The 20,388-nt window shown below is 45.2% G+C and overlaps 2 protein-coding genes across 3 annotated transcripts in view; both read left to right on the forward strand.

The window, feature by feature from the left end:
* Window positions 1-14,204, forward strand: part of b3gat1a (beta-1,3-glucuronyltransferase 1 (glucuronosyltransferase P) a) — a 95,256-nt gene extending 81,052 nt beyond the window's left edge. For both annotated transcript variants that reach the window (XM_077194543.1, XM_077194544.1), the window contains 2 exons: window positions 9,051-9,154; window positions 9,324-14,204. In XM_077194543.1, coding sequence (XP_077050658.1) covers window positions 9,051-9,137 — 87 coding nt within the window. In that variant the 3' untranslated portion in view covers window positions 9,138-9,154; window positions 9,324-14,204. The remainder of the gene's footprint in view (window positions 1-9,050; window positions 9,155-9,323) is intronic.
* A 1,919-nt stretch (window positions 14,205-16,123) lies between these two features.
* Window positions 16,124-20,310, forward strand: LOC143700947 (uncharacterized). The gene is made up of 2 exons (XM_077194724.1): window positions 16,124-16,694; window positions 17,419-20,310. Exon 2 carries the CDS (start codon window positions 18,464-18,466, stop codon window positions 19,943-19,945), a length of 1,482 nt encoding a protein of 493 aa, XP_077050839.1. The 5' UTR covers window positions 16,124-16,694; window positions 17,419-18,463; the 3' UTR covers window positions 19,946-20,310.
* The last annotated feature ends 78 nt before the right edge of the window (window positions 20,311-20,388 follow it).

A 20,388-nucleotide genomic window follows, 5' to 3' on the forward strand; every position in this document is an offset into this window, starting at 1 on the left:
GCCAAGTCCCTCTCTTCTAAAAGACACCCAAGGACAACTGTTTAAAAAAAACGACTATTCTCTCACTATTGCATCACAGTTTCACTCTTTATGAACTAGCTTATATTTTCTCAGCATTTCTGGAACAATTTGTTGCGGCGCTTCTAATGTTACTGACTCGCAGGATGAATCACTTCTGCTGTTGTATTCATGATTTGTCACTTTGGAAAGTCTTATATATGTGAATGCTTGACACAAAATTGTGTATGTGCGTTAGAGTGTGTAAAATGGCTAATTGGTGATTGCGTGCAGGGATTAACTAATTAATGCTTTATTTGAATTTACTGAGCTTAGAGATGCTGTATTAAGTCAAGACTTAACCAGGATTTTACCATTTAGAGACAGACAAACCAGAACCAATTCCTGGACTTGCTACCCCAAAGATATGAATAGATGTGCAAATACACATCTAATCTAGTTTCTAGATCATTCCTTGAACTTCATTCATTCAGAGCAACTCAACAAACACACTATTATTGCAAGTGGGACTGTTAACCTCCGCCAGCAGTCTAAGTGGGAGTTGGGGCCCATCTCGACACAATTATAAATTATTCATGAGCAGGATGACGCTGGTTTCTGAAAGACATCAACAAGGGAGATGGAAAAGAAAAGATGAGTCAGACAGTGTTTCTTCCTTTGGACATTCAAAACAATTTCCGGGTAGTTTAATGAGGCAGATGATTATTTTTTGTTCTGATTACTTCATCTTGATGACATAAATAGGTAGAGTAAAATGCACAATTAGTGTTTGACATTAACGCTTGTCCAGGACAACTGGATTTGTTGAAGGGGCAGAGTAAAAAGAGATTTTACTTGCCCGACCGGACAAGAAGTTAGTTTAAAACGTCAATAACACAAAATAAATTAGCATTGAAACTTCAGTCATCAAAAATGTTCTGGCGAGAATGATTCTGATTTTATTACATCCAGTGTAAACGGCGATTGATTGAGTTGAGGCTCGCTCGCCCAGCCTGTGTGTACGAGAGACTCTCGTGGAGAAATCAGAAGAAATATGTGTAACAACACACACAAAGAGACTCACAGAAGCTTATTGAAACACATTTCTGTACATTTTATAACATGTAGCCTACATTTATAACATTATATAGTTAAGCAACATCTCATGACCAAGAGTGGTGTTTTCCATCATGATTGCAAAATTATTTAATACAACTGTTCAATTAACAGGTTGTTAATAATAAGTGACTTACATTTTAGACACAATATTGGCGTTTTTTTCTCCATTTCGCCAAAGAAATTAGTTCTGAACAAAGCCACAGCAGAACAGTTGCCATATCCAAGTAACACACAGCGTTACTGAATGATTCAGTGTTTTTTAATGAATCGTGTGATTCAATGAGCCATTCATAAAGACAGTGGGTGAATTCCATGTGGAAATGAGCATCTATAACTCCGGTCCTCGAGGGCCACTGTCCTGCAGAGTTTAGCTCCAACCCTAATTAAACACATCTGAACAAGCTAATCAATGTTTTCAGGATTACTAAAAAATAATTTGTGTCAGGGTTGGAGCTAAACTCTGCAGGACAGTGGCCCTCGAGGACCGGAGTTGCCCATCCCTGCCCTACTCACTCCAAAGGGCAGAGCCCCTGAAGTGGAGACTTTGGAGGAAGAAGATGAGCACTTGCATGTCAAAATATAACCGTCTGGAACGCACTTGGTGAAGGGAGCAATAAAATAATAGTTTCCTCATTATCTTTACCTGGAATATTACCATAAAAACAGTGCGGTGTCCATCACCAATTCCGTTCTTACAACTGGAATTTGTTATTATTGCTGTTTATACATTAACTCAATCTCTCTCGCCATCTAGCTTTAAAATGAATGGCAAGGAATCGCTAACCAGGGTCACATGACCAAAAACGATAAAATTACTTCCTTGAAGTGATTATCATATGTTGCTAACAGACTTGTGAAAGGGCCCTTTGTGAAGGGATTCAGATATTTAATTTTGCTTGGGATGCCCCTATAAAAAGCATCCCCTTTCCAAAGTGTCCTACAAATGCCGCTTCAAATGCAGCTTCTGTGTTTCCTCTGCAGTGGAAAGATGGATTTTGTTGATACTGATTTCATTTGATTGGTAGCAACTAAAAACCCTAAAGTGTCTTATTATTCTAATTAAACTTATTGATAAAATATACACATTTAATAAGATTTTAAAAAATCCTCAGCACTTCAGATCCGCATCCAGAGAAATGTTCCATGCTAAATGTGGATATATACTTATATTTGGATGGTATTCTTCTGCTGAGGAGGAACTTTATAGCTGTGAGTGTTAATGTGTAGGAGGGTAGAAAGTGAGCTTAAACATGAATAGAAAGACAGACGGAGCAAAAAATATTCTGAAAACAAGACTTAACTAAGAGATGACTATGACAAAGACAGTTATGCCAACCTGATCATTTTTTCTTGGCTAAGCACTCTTTCTTCTTTCTTTTTTTTAATGTATATGAATTCAGAAATTAAAATCATCCAATTATTAAGCTATGTTTCTATCCAAAGTTGTGAATTTAAATAGAAGTATCACATAAAACATTTGCAAATAAAGCACCGTTTCCATCCCATGTGTTCATGAGAACAAAATCGGAAATTGAAGCAACATAACGACTCGGTTACTGACGTAACCTCGGTTCCCTGAGAGGAGGGAACGAGTATTGCGTAAGTAGCTTACGCTATGGGAAAACTCCTTTTCTCGAGAATATTGAAGTCTTTATGTAAAACGCATTGCAGCTGCACAGCTGACAGCAATGAACGAAGGCAGCTCGGTCATTGGCTGTGCTGCGGCAACTTGCTCGAACCAATGACGGGGCGACTCTGAATGCGCGACCAATGAGCGCGCTTCGCGCCCGCGCGCGTCAGAGCCCGCCAAGATGGGCGTGGCCAAGAGCTATATATTGGGCGCCCCGTCATGAGAGTTCTTTAGGTTAAAACGACTGAAGCGAACTAACCAAGCACAAGCACGGCAGCTTACGCAATACTCGTTCCCTCCTCTCAGGGAACCGAGGTTACGTTAGTAACCGAGTCGTTCCCTTTCGAGAGGTCTCTCCTATTGCGTAAGTAGCTTACGCTATGGGAACACCATGCAAAACGCCGTGCGTGCTGAACTTCGCCTTATGATAGCCAGAGGCAGGTGCCTGAGCTAAAAAAGCAAAGTTATCATCCAACTAGCCGGCAGAGGCGAGCTTTATATGTGGGAAAGAATACAGAGCGGCTAGAAGGCGCTCAGTGTGACACAAGCACATACATAATCTAGATACGAACTCGTAGTTCAACTAGCATCATGCTGATAGTACATTGGAATGCAGTGTCGGGACCTGTAGGTTGTAGAACCTGATAAATGTGGACGGTGAGGCCCAGCCTGCCGCCGCACAAATATCCTCGATCGGTATCCCGCTCGACCATGCCCAGGAAGAAGCCACACTCCTGGTGGAGTGTGCTTTGACTCCCCAGGGGCATTGAAGTCCCTTAGCTTCATAAGCCAGCGCTATAGCTTCAACTATCCAGTGAGAGATTCTCTGCTTTGAAACGGCGGAACCTTTCGTACGGCCGCCAAAGCATACAAACAGTTGTTCTGTCTGTCTGAATAGGGCAGAACGCTCCAAATACACTCTGAGAGCCCTAACGGGGCAGAGTAGATTAGCGTCGTGTTCGTCTGCTGGGGACGATAGCGCAGTTAGGGAGATAACCTGTGCTCTGAAGGGAGTGGTGAGCACTTTAGGAATATACCCATGTTTCGGTCTAAGGACGACCCTGCAGTCGTTAGGTCCGAATTCTAGGCAGGCAGCGCTTGTCGAAAGCGCGTGCAGGTCGCCCACTCTCTTGACCGAGGCGAGTGCCAGCAAGAGCGCAGTCTTGAGCGAGAGCTGTTTAAGGTGCACGGTTCGGAGTGGTTCGAACGGAGGCCCTTTAAGAGCGTCTAGGACAGTAGCTAGGTCCCAGATCGGCACTGAGGGGGGGCGTGAAGGGTTCATCCTCCTAGCGCCCCTTAGGAAACGAATAATTAGGTCGTTTCTTCCCAATGGACGTTCCATTACAGGGTCGTGTGATGCTGTGATGGCCGCCACATATACTTTGAGCGTGGAGGGGGCGCGGCCCGCCTCCAGAAGCCCTTGTAGAAAAGCGAGTACGTTCGTAATCTCGCATGTTTCAGGGTTCAGGCCCTTGGCATTACACCAGACACTGAACACTTTCCATTTCTGGGCATATAAGCGTCTCGTGGAGGGCGCCCGCGCCTCAGCGATGGTTTTTAGTGCTCCGCTCGTGAGGTTCCTGGGAACCCGTTGAGGGGCCATGCATGAAGGGCCCACAGATCGGGGCGGGGATGAAATATCATCCCGTTGGCCTGACTGAGGAGGTCTGGCCTCAGTGGAATCGGCCGTGGTGCAGATTGCATTTGCATCAGATCTGGAAACCATGTTTGGTTCTTCCAGAGTGGGGCTATCAGCAGCACTGCGTCTTTCTCCTCTCTGACCCGACTGATGACCTGCGGTAGCATCGCGATCGGGGGAAAGGCATATAAGGGACGGCTCGGCCAGCTCTGGGCGAGCGCATCCATGCTTTTCGTGAAGAAAAGAGGGCAGTGCGCGTTCTCCTTGGAGGCGAAGAGGTCGATCTCCGCTTTGCCAAAGGTTTTCCATAACCAGTGAATCGTCAGCGGGTTGAGAGCCCATTCTCCTGGGAGAATTTTGTCTCTGGATAGCATGTCCGCCCCCTGGTTCAGGGCACCTGGCACATGCGCTGCTCTCAGCGAGCGCAAGTTGTGCTGGGACCATAAAATGAGTCTCCTGGCCATTGAATGCATGGAGCTCGACCTGAGTCCACCCTGGCGATTTATGTACGATACTACCGTCATGTTGTCCGTTCGGACCAAGACGTGTTCGTTTCTCAGCTGTGGGAGCAGGGCTCTGAGAGCCAAAGCGACCGCTTTCATTTCCAGACAGTTTATGTGTAGGCGCTTCTCCGGGTTTGACCAAAAGCCGGAGACAGGCCTGCCCTCGTAAAGGGCCCCCCAACCTATTTTGGAGGCATCTGTCGTTATCATCTTTCTCCTTGTGTTCACACCCAGACTCACGCCTGACTGGTACCAGTCGGCGGCTTTCCAGTGCGTCAGGGCTTTTATACAGCCGTGGTTCGCTCTGATTAAAAGGTGGCCCGAACGCCACGCGTGAGTAGGGACGCGGCTCTTGAGCCAGCGTTGGAGAGGGCGCATATGCAACAATCCTAGCTGGAGTACGGCCGATGCTGAGGCCATGAGACCGAGCATCCTCTGAAACCGCTTGACGGGGGCGAGCGCGCCCGCCCTGAATGATGTTGCAAGGCGCCGGATGGTGAGCGCGCGCTCTGATGAGAGACGCGCTGTCATTTGCATCGAGTCTAGAACTATTCCCAGGAAAGAAATCCTCTGGCTGGGAGATAGTATGCTTTTTGCAAAATTGATTCTTAGACCCAGGCATTCTAAATGGCTGATAATCCAAGATCTGTGTGTTATTAACTGACTCTCTGATTGTGCTAGAATCAGCCAATCGTCGAGATAATTCAGTATTCGCACTCCCCTTCGCCTTAGGGGGGAAAGTGCTGCATCCATACATTTCGTGAATGTACGGGGAGCCAGGGACAGGCCGAACGGAAGTACTGTGTACTGGTACGACTGTCCCTCGAAAGCGAATCTCAGAAACGGCCTGTGATGAGGCGCTATTGGAATGTGAAAGTAAGCATCTTTCAGATCCACTGAGAGAAACCAATCTCCTGGGCGTACTTGCGCGAGGATATGCTTGGTTGTTAACATTCTGAACGAGCGAATCATTAGTGCTTTGTTCAGGTGTCTGAGATCTAGGATGGGGCGGAGACCGCCATCCTTTTTCGGGACGAGAAAATAGCGGCTGTAAAAACCTGCCTCGCTCAGAGAGGGGGGAACAGTTTCCACAGCACCCTTTTCTATTAGTTTGCGCACCTCGGTGCGTAGAACATGTGAGCACTCTTTTCTCACTTTCGTCTCGACCACAGTCGTAAAACGTGGTGGTCTGCGAGCGAACTGGAGCGAGTATCCGTGCTTTACTATATTCAATACCCATTTCGGCATATCTGGAATATTCTCCCATGCCGCTGCGTGTACAGATATGGGCTGAATACAGGCTAGGGGCGGGCCGCTGTGACGCAGGGACCCGGCCAGCGAATCGCCTGAGCTCATAGCTCTCAGAGGCGCGGGCGCGCGCTGAGCAGCTGAGTGAATGGGCGCGTGTGTGATTACAGCAGCGCGCGCTGTGTCTGTAAAACTCGCAGCCTGGGCTGGGGTTGTGTTTGACACTGTAAGGACAGTGTTTATAAGTGGGGGTGCATAAACAGTGGTAGGCACACGCGTCACTTTTATAATGTTTCCCGCTTTTACTGGGGATGAATTTATAACTGTGTGAACAGTGCTTGTGTGTAGTGGTGCGTACATGACCGTAGGCACGTGATCTACATTCATGGGGTGCGCAGCTTGAGCTGGGAATGAATTTGGCACTGTTTTGACAGTATCTGGGAATGCACACCTTGTGGACATGTGAACCCTTAGTGACACAGGCAGAAAAAGACTCTTTTTGTGTTTTCTGTGCGTCGCCGTAAAAACGGCGTTTGTTTGCAGGTGAGCGAGCTCTGTGACTGGCCCATTGACTGCTGTATGAACATATCCAGCCGCCTGTAAGGGGACTGGGTAATGCTTGAGCTTTTGCAGAGAGAGTGGTCCGGCTTTTGCGAGACACGCACTCTCTCTTTTCATTCTTGTGGCTAGGACGGCTTTCGAGGCTCGGGGTTCAGCACAATCTTGGGCCGAGGACCCCGTCGCTCAGAAGGCGGCTTGCGGTTGTGAGAGCGCGAGCGGCGTCGAGCGTCAGCCTGAGGCGCGGGCTGAGAGGCGGTGGGGGCTGTTCTAGCCCGCTGCGGCTGCGGCGGCCTCTGTCTGCTCTGCGATGAGCTGGAGCGCTTGGGCAGGAAATGCCGCATAGCTTGTGAAGCATTCTGGGCCTCAGTGAAGCGTTCGGCGAAACCCTTAACCGCCGGTCCAAACAGCCCGCTGGTGGAGATAGGCGCGTCGAGAAATGGCGCCTTATCCGCGTCCTTCATCTCAGTCAGAGTCAACCACAGATGGCGCTCGAGAACAGTCAAATTAGCCATGGCACGGCCGATAGACTGGGCGGTGGCCTTCGTGGCTCGCAGGGCTATGTCAGTCGCGCTGCGTAGGTCCTTAAAGGCTTCGGGTTCGGGGCCAGACTCGTCCATAGAGCGGAGAAGCTTGGCTTGGAACACTTGAAGTACCGCCATAGAGTGAAGCGCTGATGCAGCTTGGCCGGCGGCGGCGTAGGCGCGACCGGCGAGAGCTGAAGTAGTGCGGCAGGGCTTCGAGGGGTGGGAAGCTTTGGCTTTCCATCCGGTGGTGGAGGGCGGGCAGAGATGATTGGCCACGGCCTCCTCGAGGGGCGGTGTTCCCTCGTAGCCTCTTTCCTTCGCGCCGTCCACAGAGGAGAGCGAGGAAGAAAAAGAAGGCTTTAGGCGCGCAGAGTGGGGGGCTTTCCACGACTTGGTGAGTTCGTCGTGAACTTCCGGGAAGAAGGGAGAAGGCCTTTGCCGAGGGGCCTGCTGGCGCCCCTGCAGAAACCACTCATCCAGTCGGCTCCGGGTTGGTTCTTCGGGAGAAGACCAATCGAGCCCGAGGTCTTCCACGGCCTTAGAGAGAACGCGGATAATCTCGCTATCCATGGTGGAGCCCCCGCTCGCGCTAGCTAGCGTCGACGGGGCGGGGTCGAGAGTGGAGCCCGGCCAGTCGTCCGATGCAGCGTCGATTGACAAGCTGTCATCCATTCCCCCGTCGTCCTCGGACGCGCCGAAAGTCACAAGGCCCACCGCTCTGCTAGAGGGGTGTGGGTCCGGCTGGGTGAACTGAACCGGCGGTGGGGAAGGCAAGAGCGGCGGTGAAGCACGCGGAGACTGGCTCGGCGTGACGTCACTGAGCTCAGGTTCAGGAAGCCTCTGTGAGCGGCGCTTTTTCTTAGTGCGCGGCTCGAACAGAGGGATGGCGGCGATGGGCTCGCTCACGGCGAAAGCGGCGAGGCGAGCCCGCAGTGCGGAGAGACCCAGGTCGTCACATTCGGGGCATCCGCCCTTGGTCAAAGCAGCTTCTGCGTGGTCCCGGCCCAGGCAGCGAGCGCAGATGATGTGACGATCCCCGTCCGGGAGAAGGTCTCTGCACGACGCGCAGGAAGGCATTTGAAACAACGCCTTGGAAAATTTGCTCTTTTACAAGTGTCGCAGAGCGAACAGATGTAAATACTTGCGTGAGCAGTACGCCGGATGGCTCAGTAGGATCGCGTTAGAAGGCGGCTGAAGGTGCCGACGTCCTCGTAGCAAATCCCGCTGGTATGCTTTTCGACGGCGAAGCTTCAATAATCCGGAGGATCCAGCGAAGAAGGTGTTCGCTGAAGGAGATTAAATCTAAAGAACTCTCATGACGGGGCGCCCAATATATAGCTCTTGGCCACGCCCATCTTGGCGGGCTCTGACGCGCGCGGGCGCGAAGCGCGCTCATTGGTCGCGCATTCAGAGTCGCCCCGTCATTGGTTCGAGCAAGTTGCCGCAGCACAGCCAATGACCGAGCTGCCTTCGTTCATTGCTGTCAGCTGTGCAGCTGCAATGCGTTTTACATAAAGACTTCAATATTCTCGAGAAAAGGAGTTTTCCCATAGCGTAAGCTACTTACGCAATAGGAGAGACCTCTCGAAAGGGAACTGCAATAAAAATGGAAGTGGCTTCAATCAGGGAACCCACTGTGATTCTTTTTTCCTAAATAATAAATTACTTGTGATAATAAATTGCTTGCAATTTCAATGTACTTTTATATAAAAACATTTAAAAAAAGACCATGACGTCATTGGCCCGGCATTGTGAAGCACTTCGTCATCACAACAAATTATTGTCTCTCCACTCCATAAACCATAATGTGTTTTGTTTTTTTATTACAGATTCTTGTGTGGCACACAAGGACGGAAAAACCTGTCCTGGTAAATGAAGGCAAGAAAGGCTTCACAGACCCAAACGTGGAGATCTGACATCTGCTTCAACGGCGGTAATGAAAAAGCAATCTTTTCAGACTTAATCACGGCGTCACTGAGCGAATATGGGGTCTTCGAAGGACACGAGATCATGTGTTTAAAACGCATCTGGCCCTGCTAAGTGGCAGAAGTGTGGCTCTGTACAGATGTACCACTGAATACTCCTCTTACTTTGTGTTGCAGAGATGCTTCCAGCAGGACCCAAAAGGGAAAGGCGGGGAGTTATTACCAACTACCACATTTTTGTACAGTTTGGATGCTTTTTCCTGTAAACCACAACTAAATGAGTTTAACAAGATGGACCTATTATTATAAAGCACAGATAGTCTTTTTAAAGGCAATATCATCAGTATTTTGCGAGAACAAAACCAGAAGGCGCTAGCCACGCCGAGACTGAAAGAAAATAGTGGTGTATATTGATGAGGGAACATCTGAGAACTGTTATAACTGCTCGCTTCCTGGATTTTATGAACTCTCCATTAAGAAGAGACAAAAAATCTCTCAAAGGCTGACTAAGAGCGAATGGTCATCAGTTCAAGAACGTCAATGTTCCTTCATGTCTTACAGACTGATACTTAAACATAAAGAAGGGAATGTCTTCTTTTTTTATATAATATGTATTATTAAGTTTGTTTTTGTTGTTTACATCACTGTCTTGCTAGCACAGCACTACTGATATTTTGCCTCAATACAAGTTCAGCGTCACTCTGCGGTATTAAACCAGTTCTATCATATACCAGGGCTAGCTGCTATACTGGATTTAGGGATTACAAGGTTGTAACACGGTCCTCATGACTAAGACCTAAATTATATGAATAGCACTTGAATTTGTTCCTCTGTGTCCATTGTTCCTGTTAGGACATGCGTTGTAAATATAACTTAAAGATGAACAATCAGAGACTTTAAAATAAAGTGATCTAGCGTTCAACAGAGCAAGCAATGTAACTACTGTATTTGTACTTCAGTTTAAAGTAAGAATCCATAGTTTTAGTTTACTATTACAACATGCATAATACTTCACTCATGTTCACAGAGGTCCTACCAAAGGAGACGGAGCTGATGGGTATAGGGTTTTACAATGTTAGTCTTCAGTGTTAATTGAGCTAGCCTCCAAAAGCTGCACAGAGCTCGCCTCAGTAAATATTCAGATGTATTTATGTGTCAAACCCAAGCTTTGGGCTTTGCAGAGGAAATCTGTCTTGAAGACATGTTGCTGTACTAATGAAGCTAAAGCTAAGACACCTGGGAATCTAGAGCGAGCAAAATCTCTGCTTGCAAAAAGTAAAGCTATTTTCTTATATATAAAAAAAACTATGAGCATGTGAATATTCAAGGCACATCACTGCACATGTGCAAACAATCTTAACATTTACTAATATTATGATACATCTGACCTGATTAGCATTACACTAAATTTGTGTATCTCTTTAAGCCGTGTTTTAAAGACCCAAATTGTTACTTCGAATGGTCGGATCCTCTGCAGATTCTGGTGTCAAGGGAAATTGGGTCTCCATTAGGACCCCAAGTAATACCACTGACTGACACAACTTTTAATGTGTACTCTCCTTCGTGCCAGAATAAAATGACTTCAAAATCACGTTATATGTAATTTGAACTACGTTATAATAACCATTTAATATCTGTTTAGTTACCTTACATACTAGCATGGCACACAGATACAAAATTAGCCTGATTAGCTTACACACTATATACACTTACCCTATATGTATTCACAACGATCTTTAATGTAATTACGTAAGTTAATTCATTTATTATTATTATTTATTAATAGTTTGTAAAACGAAAGACATTACATTATGTATGTATTATGTATTGTATGCATATTTTAAATTAATATAATTTGTGTGTACTCAAAATTAATGGAATTTGTGTATATTTTTGCCGATATTCAATCAGCCTTGTATTGTTACAATGTTACTAGTATATGATCTTTTAACAGCCAGATTGTGACAAATAAACGGGGATTTCTGGGTGCAGGAATCATGGAGAAAGAGTACACATTGTTAATCTACATAATGAAATTGCAACAATACAGAGCCAAAAATCTGTCAAAATCGTCCTTTAACTGATAGTTGATGGAGACCTGATTTCTCATGACATTTTCTCAAATTGTACAACAAAACAGCATTAGACTGTTCCCCCGGTTCGAAAACTATCAATAATTTTATCCTGAACACCTACTGCTTCAGTAGAACGGAAGTTATAAATAAATAAAAAATAATTTATGTTTAAATTATACATTTTTCATGTTCATGCATGTTTTCAAGTATTTATTAACCTCAGCATGGTCAATAGGTGGAGGGTGAATGCTCAGGCTGTGGCGCTCCTTCACTGGAGACACAAGCAGAAACACGGTAGATTCACAAACAGTTTCATAGTTCATTTTAAACTACCACTAGGGGGCCAAGTGCGACACTCGAAGACGGTGAAAAGTTGGCTAGCCGCGGTCCCACTAGACTTTCAAGATGCGAAATTTCAATGGACACTGAAATAGTTGCAATATGACATCACACTCTGCGGCGTCTATTTTTAATATTTCAACTATACATCAAAAAGGTAAAAGATATGCAATCTACTCCACATTACTGCAATCCTGCAGATTTAAAGTTTGCGTTCTTTTGATTCAGCTAAGAGGTGCAGTGGCGTATCAATCTTCTATTTGTCACACTTGATACGAATTCAAATCTAACAAAATGCAGTGCAACCTTTTAAGTATACTTGGTTTTTTACTTACATGCTAGGACATGTGTATGGAAGCTTGTTTCCACCACTGAATAAAACATTTTAAAAGATAAACGCGACTTTTTATCTCACAATTGCGAGTTTACATCTTGCAATTCCGACTTTATAACTTGCAATTGCGACTTCAGAATTGCAAGATGTAAACTCACAATTGTGAGAAAAAAAGTCAGAATTGTGAGATAAAAAGTCACAATTACCAGCAGAAACAATCTTCCATACATGTGTACCAAAAATCTCCGAGAACAATTCTTGTTGTTGTAGTGTTTATTATAAATGATTTATCACTGCCCTCATAATCTTTAATTAAAAATGGCTTCTCGCTCTTGACACAACACCTCTTCTCTTCTCTGAGGGCGGGGCAACCTGTGACTCACACATGAGATCAACCAATAGCAAACCACAACCATCCAATCAATTCCTGATGGACAAAGTCAAGTCCCGCCTACATTTTTCCTTGTTCGAGAAGCCGTTTCACTTGGATATACGACAACAGGGAAGGAAAGACTAGCGCAACTCCCGTTTCATGACGACTTTAAGCATTCACATCAAAACTGAAATATACTTTGGGTTTTAGACTGGCTTAAGTCTCATAGCATTGGTTAAAGTTTTAAAAGCAGCTGCAGTTCATTGCAGTCCTCTGCAGAAGCTATAATAAACATACTGTAAAAATGAAAACATACATGAAAAAATATACTTCTTAACCCTGAGCACAAAAATGAAACAAGATCTCCAGCTGTTTCATGTTTCATCTGGAAAACACATTTACGGGTAATGTCGAGTTTTGCTGCATTACTTGTAGCTATGTTAAAATAAAATAAAACATGGTCAAGCACAAATACTTCATATGTCTGACCGTAGACCATTATTTGAGGAACCGAAGGTTTCCGCTAGTATTTCATCAATGCCATTTCAATGTTAAAATATTTGAAAGGGTTAATAATTCTTGATACTTTAAAAACCCATAATTAGCTCATCAATCAGTCGTGAGTCTTAGGGTGAACAGCACATGTTTAATGGAAAAAATCTTTTTCAAACAACCTCCTCCTAGTGGGATGTGATGGATTATTGCTCTAGGATGTTTCAGGAAAAGCGAATCCTCATTTCTTTGTCATTTCTGAAGTTTGTGCGAATCAAAGACTTCACTAAGCACACACAACTCTGTGCTCTTATCTACAGCTAACAAAGTACCACATCCCTACTGCGTTTCAAAAGCCTCTTGAGCTCACGGAGGCCTTCAGACAATACACACGCAGACTGATGAAGGACAGGGGACCGCCATTAAACTGAAAGAACACTTCTATTTATTTATTTATATATTTTTCCATCTTGAATCTGCTTTTATTGTGGAATTAGCCAGCTCAGTCCATTAAAAGATGAAAACCATAGAAGAAAAAAAGGACATTATTTTAGTTTTTCTGGCCTGATTTGCAATTGCTTTTATTTGATTGATTCATATCTGTGTTTCCAGCGCTTCATTAGTCTGTGGTCACAAGGGTCAACTTCTCTGCCAGGTTTGTTTTCATTTCATGCTCTGAAAAGCCACACTTTCTTTCCAGAACACATGAGTGCATGTCTGCTAGCAACACAAGACAATTACTGTCACCTGTTAGTCGCTAGAATGAAATTGTTTGCTTTAGAACAAGAACACATTTGAACATGTGCATTTATTCTTTAAAAAAAATGCCTTCTAGCCTGTTTCTTTTTTTAACAGCTGCATCTGTTTGTGTCAGATGCTGCCACAAAATCCCCATGTATTGTTGAAGAAAAACAACTGTTGTACGAGGTTTATGTATTTATTCTATATTGATATATTTATGTATTTATTTACATTGCAGAGTCTTTTCTTATGAAGCTGAAATTCCGCTCAAATATAAAACGCCTGCATCTGTTTCTTTCTTATCCTTCTGAAACACTGGCTCACAAACAGCACAGGTCCATGTGTTTCCTCATTCTGCTGCTGAACTGAGACTTGATCGATAGACTGAACAAAACACGCGGCTCATTAAAAGCTGTTGACGAAACCAACGTGGGTCACGACCTGCAGCACAAGCCTCCTGTTATTAAGGACATCTCTCCTGATTTACAGATCTATACATCTGATTCCAATATCTCATTAGCACAGTTGTATAATCATCCAAAATCATGCCAGGTAGTTTGGTCATTTATATTTGTAAAAGTGATCAGATTTTCCATATTGCCCACCAAGTGCTTTTGCTGAAATGAGTACGTTTGCCCAAAAACACCCACCTTCATCTTCTATCTTAATTGCAAGCTGCAAGATTAAACTTTTTTTTTTGCATGTTGCTCTTGTAAATTTTCTTATTTTTGTTCCACAGATCATCTCAGAATGAAAGAGAATAAAAATGTCAGAAAATAATAAATGTGTTAGGAAAAAAGACCATGTGGTTTGAGTTATTGAATGTATTATTAATTGTTTTGATTTACACATGCATGTTAATCAAATTTACAATTTTCAGTTTGTAAAAATTGTATCGTACTTCGTCTAAACTTATAATGGAACATTATGGCAACAGCTTTCTTACCTGCACACGATAGCAAAACATTTACTCTTTGAATTCTTGCACCCGGGAACAAAACAAGTCGACACCATAATGACTATAAGTTTGCTAAGAAGTATTTCCTACTAAAGCAAGGCGGTATTTGACTGGTAAGCGTATCCATAGCAGACTGGTGGGAGTGGCCTTGGATGACAACATGCCCAGTGCATTATGGGTGCTGAAGTTTTCCTACCCATCTGGCAAAAGAAAAGACAAAAGTCTTTTTACTCTGTTTTCTCTAGTCAGACGATTTTTTTTAATTGTTTTTAAATATATACATATGTATTATATTTCTACTGAATAGGCAGTCTAGTTTTATTGAAAGCCCATTTTGACTACGGTGAAGCCATCTCTGTTACTATGAGTGATGATTACCTCTAAATGTAGACTGCATGCATGTGATTAAGTCAGGATTAGGCCTTAGTTCAATTAGGACATTTAAAGGTCCCATATTGTACAACTTTCAGAAGTTTTATTTTAGGTCTTGATGTCCTTAAGAATATATATTTGCGATTTAAGTACCAAAAACCATCTCAATATATTTTTACAGCTCCTTTCTCAGGGGCTCTGCCAAGAACAGGTCGATTTTGGCCGGTCTGCTTAATATTCATGAGCCTCTCTTCTGATTGGCCTGTTGTTTTCTGAGTGACCCACCATTGGTGACTGAGTAGTTCTGACATCAGGCACAGCTACTTTATGCAGGCTGTGTGTATTTTTCTTTGGATCTACTGTTTTGAAATTTTATAATGGTAGTTTCATAACCCCTAGACATCTGTTATCATGAAAAAAGCCATGAAGTTTCAGTTTTGACGATATGGGAACTTTAAGTAGCTTTTATAAACGTGCCTTAGAAAAAAACAATACTGGTGTGCATCTTGACCCAAAACAATAGTAGGCCTACTGAATAAGATATTTTAGTTAAAACAGCTCAAACATGCATTTTAGTCTGAGATAGGTTAAAGGGTTAGTTCAGCCATTTAAGACATGAAGTTTGTATGCAATCCTTAACAGCACTATAGTGCATACACACTGACCCACTCTGTAGTCACCTCCCTGGTCAGAGTTCTGGCCGCTGGAAGTTTTTCAAGAAAGTACTCCCGGTTATTTTCCGGGGCCACAAAACTGTGCGTTTTTACGTGAAAAAATGATTTGCGTTTCAAAGCTTGATTAATTTACCACACAAAAAACACGCCGGTCAAAATTCATACCTCAGTTTTAATCGGCACTATTTTCTATCCATTTCTATCAATCCGCGCTGCTGTCAAAGTCAACAGTGCGCACGTTCCGATCAGCTGTTGATAGCGCGACTCGCTGACAACATGTCTGACTGCGAAACTTCTGATGATGAAACCAATTTTAGCACAATGTCAGACGGATCAGATGATGAAAGTAATTTTAGCACAACGACAAATGGATACGTTTATGAACCGGAGTATACAAGATAAAATCAAATGTTATTTATTGCAACACAAAACCTCAATTGTGTGTGTATTCAATCAAATAGTTTTCTCAGCAAATTGTACCAATATCCCTATATACTGTTTTTATATTAGACATCTTTTCACGTGTTTTATAATGGAATCTTAACATCAGCTTGTTTACCGTACAGTTTAGACATGGGATCATAAAGTTAGTAAGAGCTTACCCGTGGTACTGGTACAGCAAAACTCTTTAATTTTCCTTTTCCTCCTTGGTTGGGGATGTAATCGTCTTCGCTTAAGTGAGCACTACACACACGAAAATCCTTTATTCTGGATATTTTAGCTCCCGCAGAGTAGGCCTAGCTGCTAGCCGATGGCAACCATCCAAAGCTGTCTCATAGTTATATTCGAAACAGGAAAACGATGGAATCTGAACTTTGATCCCGGCACATCCTTGTGGTCACAGCCTGGGAATTTACAAGTTCGCACCAATGTTAATTTAATACTTTTTATGTCGTTGTCAATCGATTGTGTAAACACTATGGAACAGCTGATCGGAACGTGCGCACTGTTGACGTTGACAGCAGCGCGGATTGATAGAAATGGATAGAAAATAGTGCCGATTAAAACTGAGGTATGAATTTTGACCGGCGTGTTTTTTGTGTGGTAAATTAATCAAGCTTTGAAACGCAAATAATTTTTTCACGTAAAAACGCACAGTTTTGTGGCCCCGGAAAATAACCGGGAGTACTTTATTGAAATACTTCCAGCGGCCAGAACTCTGACCAGGGAGGTGACAACAGAGTGCGTCAGTTACCCCCTTTCCACCAAAAAAGAACGGGTTCGGAACTGGTGCTGGTTCAAAGTTAGTTCGGAGTTGGTTCAACTTGCGAACCTTCTCAGAACCGGTTTGTTTTCCCACTGACTAGAGCGCCCAGCGAACGACGTCGTTACGTCACTGTGTACGTCGCCATACAGAAACGCTAGCAAGTACATTATTTTGGGATTATCTCTAACTTGTGTTCCATGAAGGCTTTAAAAACAATTGAAATAAGTAAGTCTTTTAATCTTTTCCTTTGATATGTAATCATTTCTGATTAGTTATGTACCTCTGTCTTGTGTCTTTTTTTCTTTCCGTTTATTTGTTCTATATTTTGACTGTTTTCTTCTTTGCTTACATAATGTTTTCAATAAAAAAATAAAATTTAAAAAAAGCTAGAAACGCTTGCGCCAACTTCAAGCATAATAATTACAATGGTGGACTACATCGTGTTTCTGCAAATGTTTCTCCTGGCTTTGCGGTCATAAAATATGTTTAGGACACATCTAAACCCGCCTCCAGCCCCGCCGTAAGCATGACACGGTGGTAAAAGAACGGTTCTCTGGTTCTAGTCCAGCAAAGAGTTGGTGCCGCTTTGGAACCAGTTTTCCTGGCCGAGAACCGGTTCTTTGGCTGTCGAAACACAAAGAACCGGTTCGCGAGTAGGCACCGGCTCCGAACCGGCTCTCAAAATGCTTTGGTGGAAAAGGGGTAAGTGTGTATGCACTATAGTGCTGGTAAGGATTGCATACAACTTCATGTCTTAAATGGGCGAACTAACCCTTTAAGCCTTGCCTGTGAAACCGGGGGAAATGCTGATTGCAGCAGTCTTTTAAAGCTCCAGTAGGGAACTTTTGTAAACAAATATTTGTTAAAACTGTCATTATCTCCTGACAGTAGAATATGAGACAGATAATCTGTGAAAAAATCAAGCTCCTCTGGCTCCTCCCTGTGGTCCTATTGCCATTTGCAGAAATACACCGCTCCAGGTCAGAAACAACCAATCAGAGCCAGGAGAAATGTCTTAGTAGTGTCAATCACGCTCGTGTACGCGCTGATCAACCCTCTCTTGCACAGCGCGAGCGCGTACCGTGTTCTTGACTCTCCTGTTCGAACTCGTTCATCCAAATGAACGAATCTTTTTTCGAGTCATTTCGTTCATTCAACGATCATTCATTCAGAGTTCGAACAGGATCACGAACGTGCATCACAGAACAGAGCAAGGCGAGCATTTGTGCTTATAAAACTTAAAGTTTTTTATTTATTTTTGAAATGACAGATCGTTTCGCTAGATAAGACCCTTATGCATCGTCTGGTATCGTTTAAAGCCCTTTGAAGCTGCGCTGAAACTGTCATTTGGTCCTTGAAACGTTTGTGTCCTATTGAAGTCCATTATATGAAGAAAAAGCCTGGAATGTTTTCATCAAAAACCTTAATTTCTTTTCGACTGAAGAAAGAAAGACATGGACATCTTGGATGACATGGGGGTGACTAAATTATCAGCAAAAGTTTTTTTAAAAGTGAACTAATCCTTTAACGTTATCTTACTAGCTATTTATAACTTATAGAAAGAGTGCAACGTTATAAAGTTACATGTATTGCAAAATACATAATGATTTGAGGACCAAGTTTGTAGTCAAAGTATGGAAAGCCATAGTCAATGTAAAGCTTATTGTTGATGTTTCGTCCCTATTAATGAATGTTCCATAACTGTTTATAATCCGCCGTCATCGGTGGTCCTGCTTACTAGCCTGCGCGTTCATGGCAGGCTCCGCTGTGGGGGCTCCGCTGTGGGGGAGGAGCTTTGGGGAGGAGCTGTGGAGGGAGGAGCTGTGGGGGAGGAGCTGTGGAGGAGGAGCTGTGGAGGGAGGAGCTGTGGGGGAGGAGCTGTGGAGGGCGGAGCTATGGAGGGAGGAGCTGTGGGGGAGGAGCTGTGGAGGGAGGAGCTGTGGAGGGAGGAGCTGTGGGGGAGGAGCTGTGGGGGGGAGCTGTGGGGGAGGAGCTGTGGAGGAGGAGCTGTGGAGGAGGAGCTGTGGGGAGGAGCTGTGGGGGAGGAGCTGTGAAGGGAGGAGCTGTGGGGGAGGAGCTGTGGGGGGGGAGCTGTGGGGGAGGAGCTGTGGAGGGAGGAGCTGTGGAGGGAGGAGCTGTGGGGGAGTAGCTGTGGAGGGAGGAGCTGTGGGGGAGGAGCTGTGGGGGGGAGCTGTGGGGGAGGAGCTGTGGAGGGAGGAGCTGTGGGGGAGGAGCTGTGGAGGGAGGAGCTGTGGGGGAGGAGCTGTGGGGGAGGAGCTGTGGGGGAGGAGGTGTGGGGGAGGAGCTGTGGAGGAGGAGCTGTGGGGGAGGAGCTGTGGAGGAGGAGCTGTGGAGGGAGGAGCTGTGGGGGAGGAGCTGTGGAGGAGAAGCAGTGGAGGGAGGAGCTGTGGAGGTAGGAGCTGTGGAGGGAGGAGCTGTGGGGGAGGAGCTGTGGAGGAGGAGCTGTGGGGGAGGAGCTGTGGAGGGAGGAGCTGTGGGGGAGGAGCTGTGGGGGAGGAGCTGTGGAGGGAGGAGCTGTGGAGGGAGGAGCTGTGGGGGAGGAGCTGTGGGGGAGGAGCTGTGGAGGGAGGAGCTGTGGGGGAGGAGCTGTGGGGGAGGAGCTGTGGAGGAGGACCTGTGGGGGAGGAGCTGTGGGGGAGGAGCTGTGGAGGAGGAGCTGTGGAGGGAGGAGCTGTGGAGGGAGGAGCTGTGGGGGAGGAGCTGTGGAGGGAGGAGCTGTGGGGGAGGAGCTGTGGAGGGAGGAGCTGTGGAGGAGGAGCTGTGGAGGGAGGAGCTGTGGAGGGAGGAGCTGTGGGGGAGGAGCTGTGGAGGGAGGAGCTGTGGGGGAGGAGCTGTGGAGGGAGGAGCTGTGGAGGAGGAGCTGTGGGGGAGGAGCTGTGGAGGGAGGAGCTGTGGAGGAGGAGCTGTGGAGGTAGGAGCTGTGGGGGAGGAGCTGTGGGGGAGGAGCTGTGGGGGAGGAGCTGTGGGGGAGGAGCTGTGGAGGAGGAGCTGTGGGGGAGGAGCTGTGGAGGGAGGAGCTGTGGAGGAGGAGCTGTGGAGGTAGGAGCTGTGGGGGAGGAGCTGTGGGGGAGGAGCTGTGGGGGAGGAGCTGTGGAGGGAGGAGCTGTGGGGGAGGAGCTGTGGGGGAGGAGCTGTGGAGGGAGGAGCTGTGGAGGGAGGAGCTGTGGAGGGAGGGCTGTAGCGCAGCAGAGAGCAAGGGGGTTGGACCTGTAAGTTGTGCTTGTTCAGATTTTCAGGCTAAGTCAACATTTTCTCAAAACTCCCTACTGCAGCTTTAATGTGTGAATATTCATTGAAAACTATTCAAAATTGTGTATAAAACAGACCCAAGGGAATAGCAATCATGGGGGACATGAGACACATTGTGAAACATTTTAGAAGAAAAGCAGTGCTTTTGAAAGAGCCATGCCTTTGAACAGAAAATGTAATGGCCCAGGAAAATATTCACAAGATCTGTTGTATCATAAAACACCAGGCAGCCGCAGTCTCTAACAGTCAGACTCAAGCTGTCGTTGTGACAGATTTCATCAAATCTGCTATAATGTTCCTGTTTGTACTCATCATTTATGCTAATCAGACCCATTGCTATGACACATACAGATTTGAATATTGTTGTTTTTATGTTCTTTGACAACATTTAATCTGTATTCCAGATT

Source organism: Siphateles boraxobius, unplaced genomic scaffold (assembly GCF_051911475.1).
Source record: "Siphateles boraxobius isolate OS27281-9 unplaced genomic scaffold, OSU_SipBor_1 32, whole genome shotgun sequence".
NCBI lineage: Eukaryota > Metazoa > Chordata > Actinopteri > Cypriniformes > Leuciscidae > Siphateles > Siphateles boraxobius.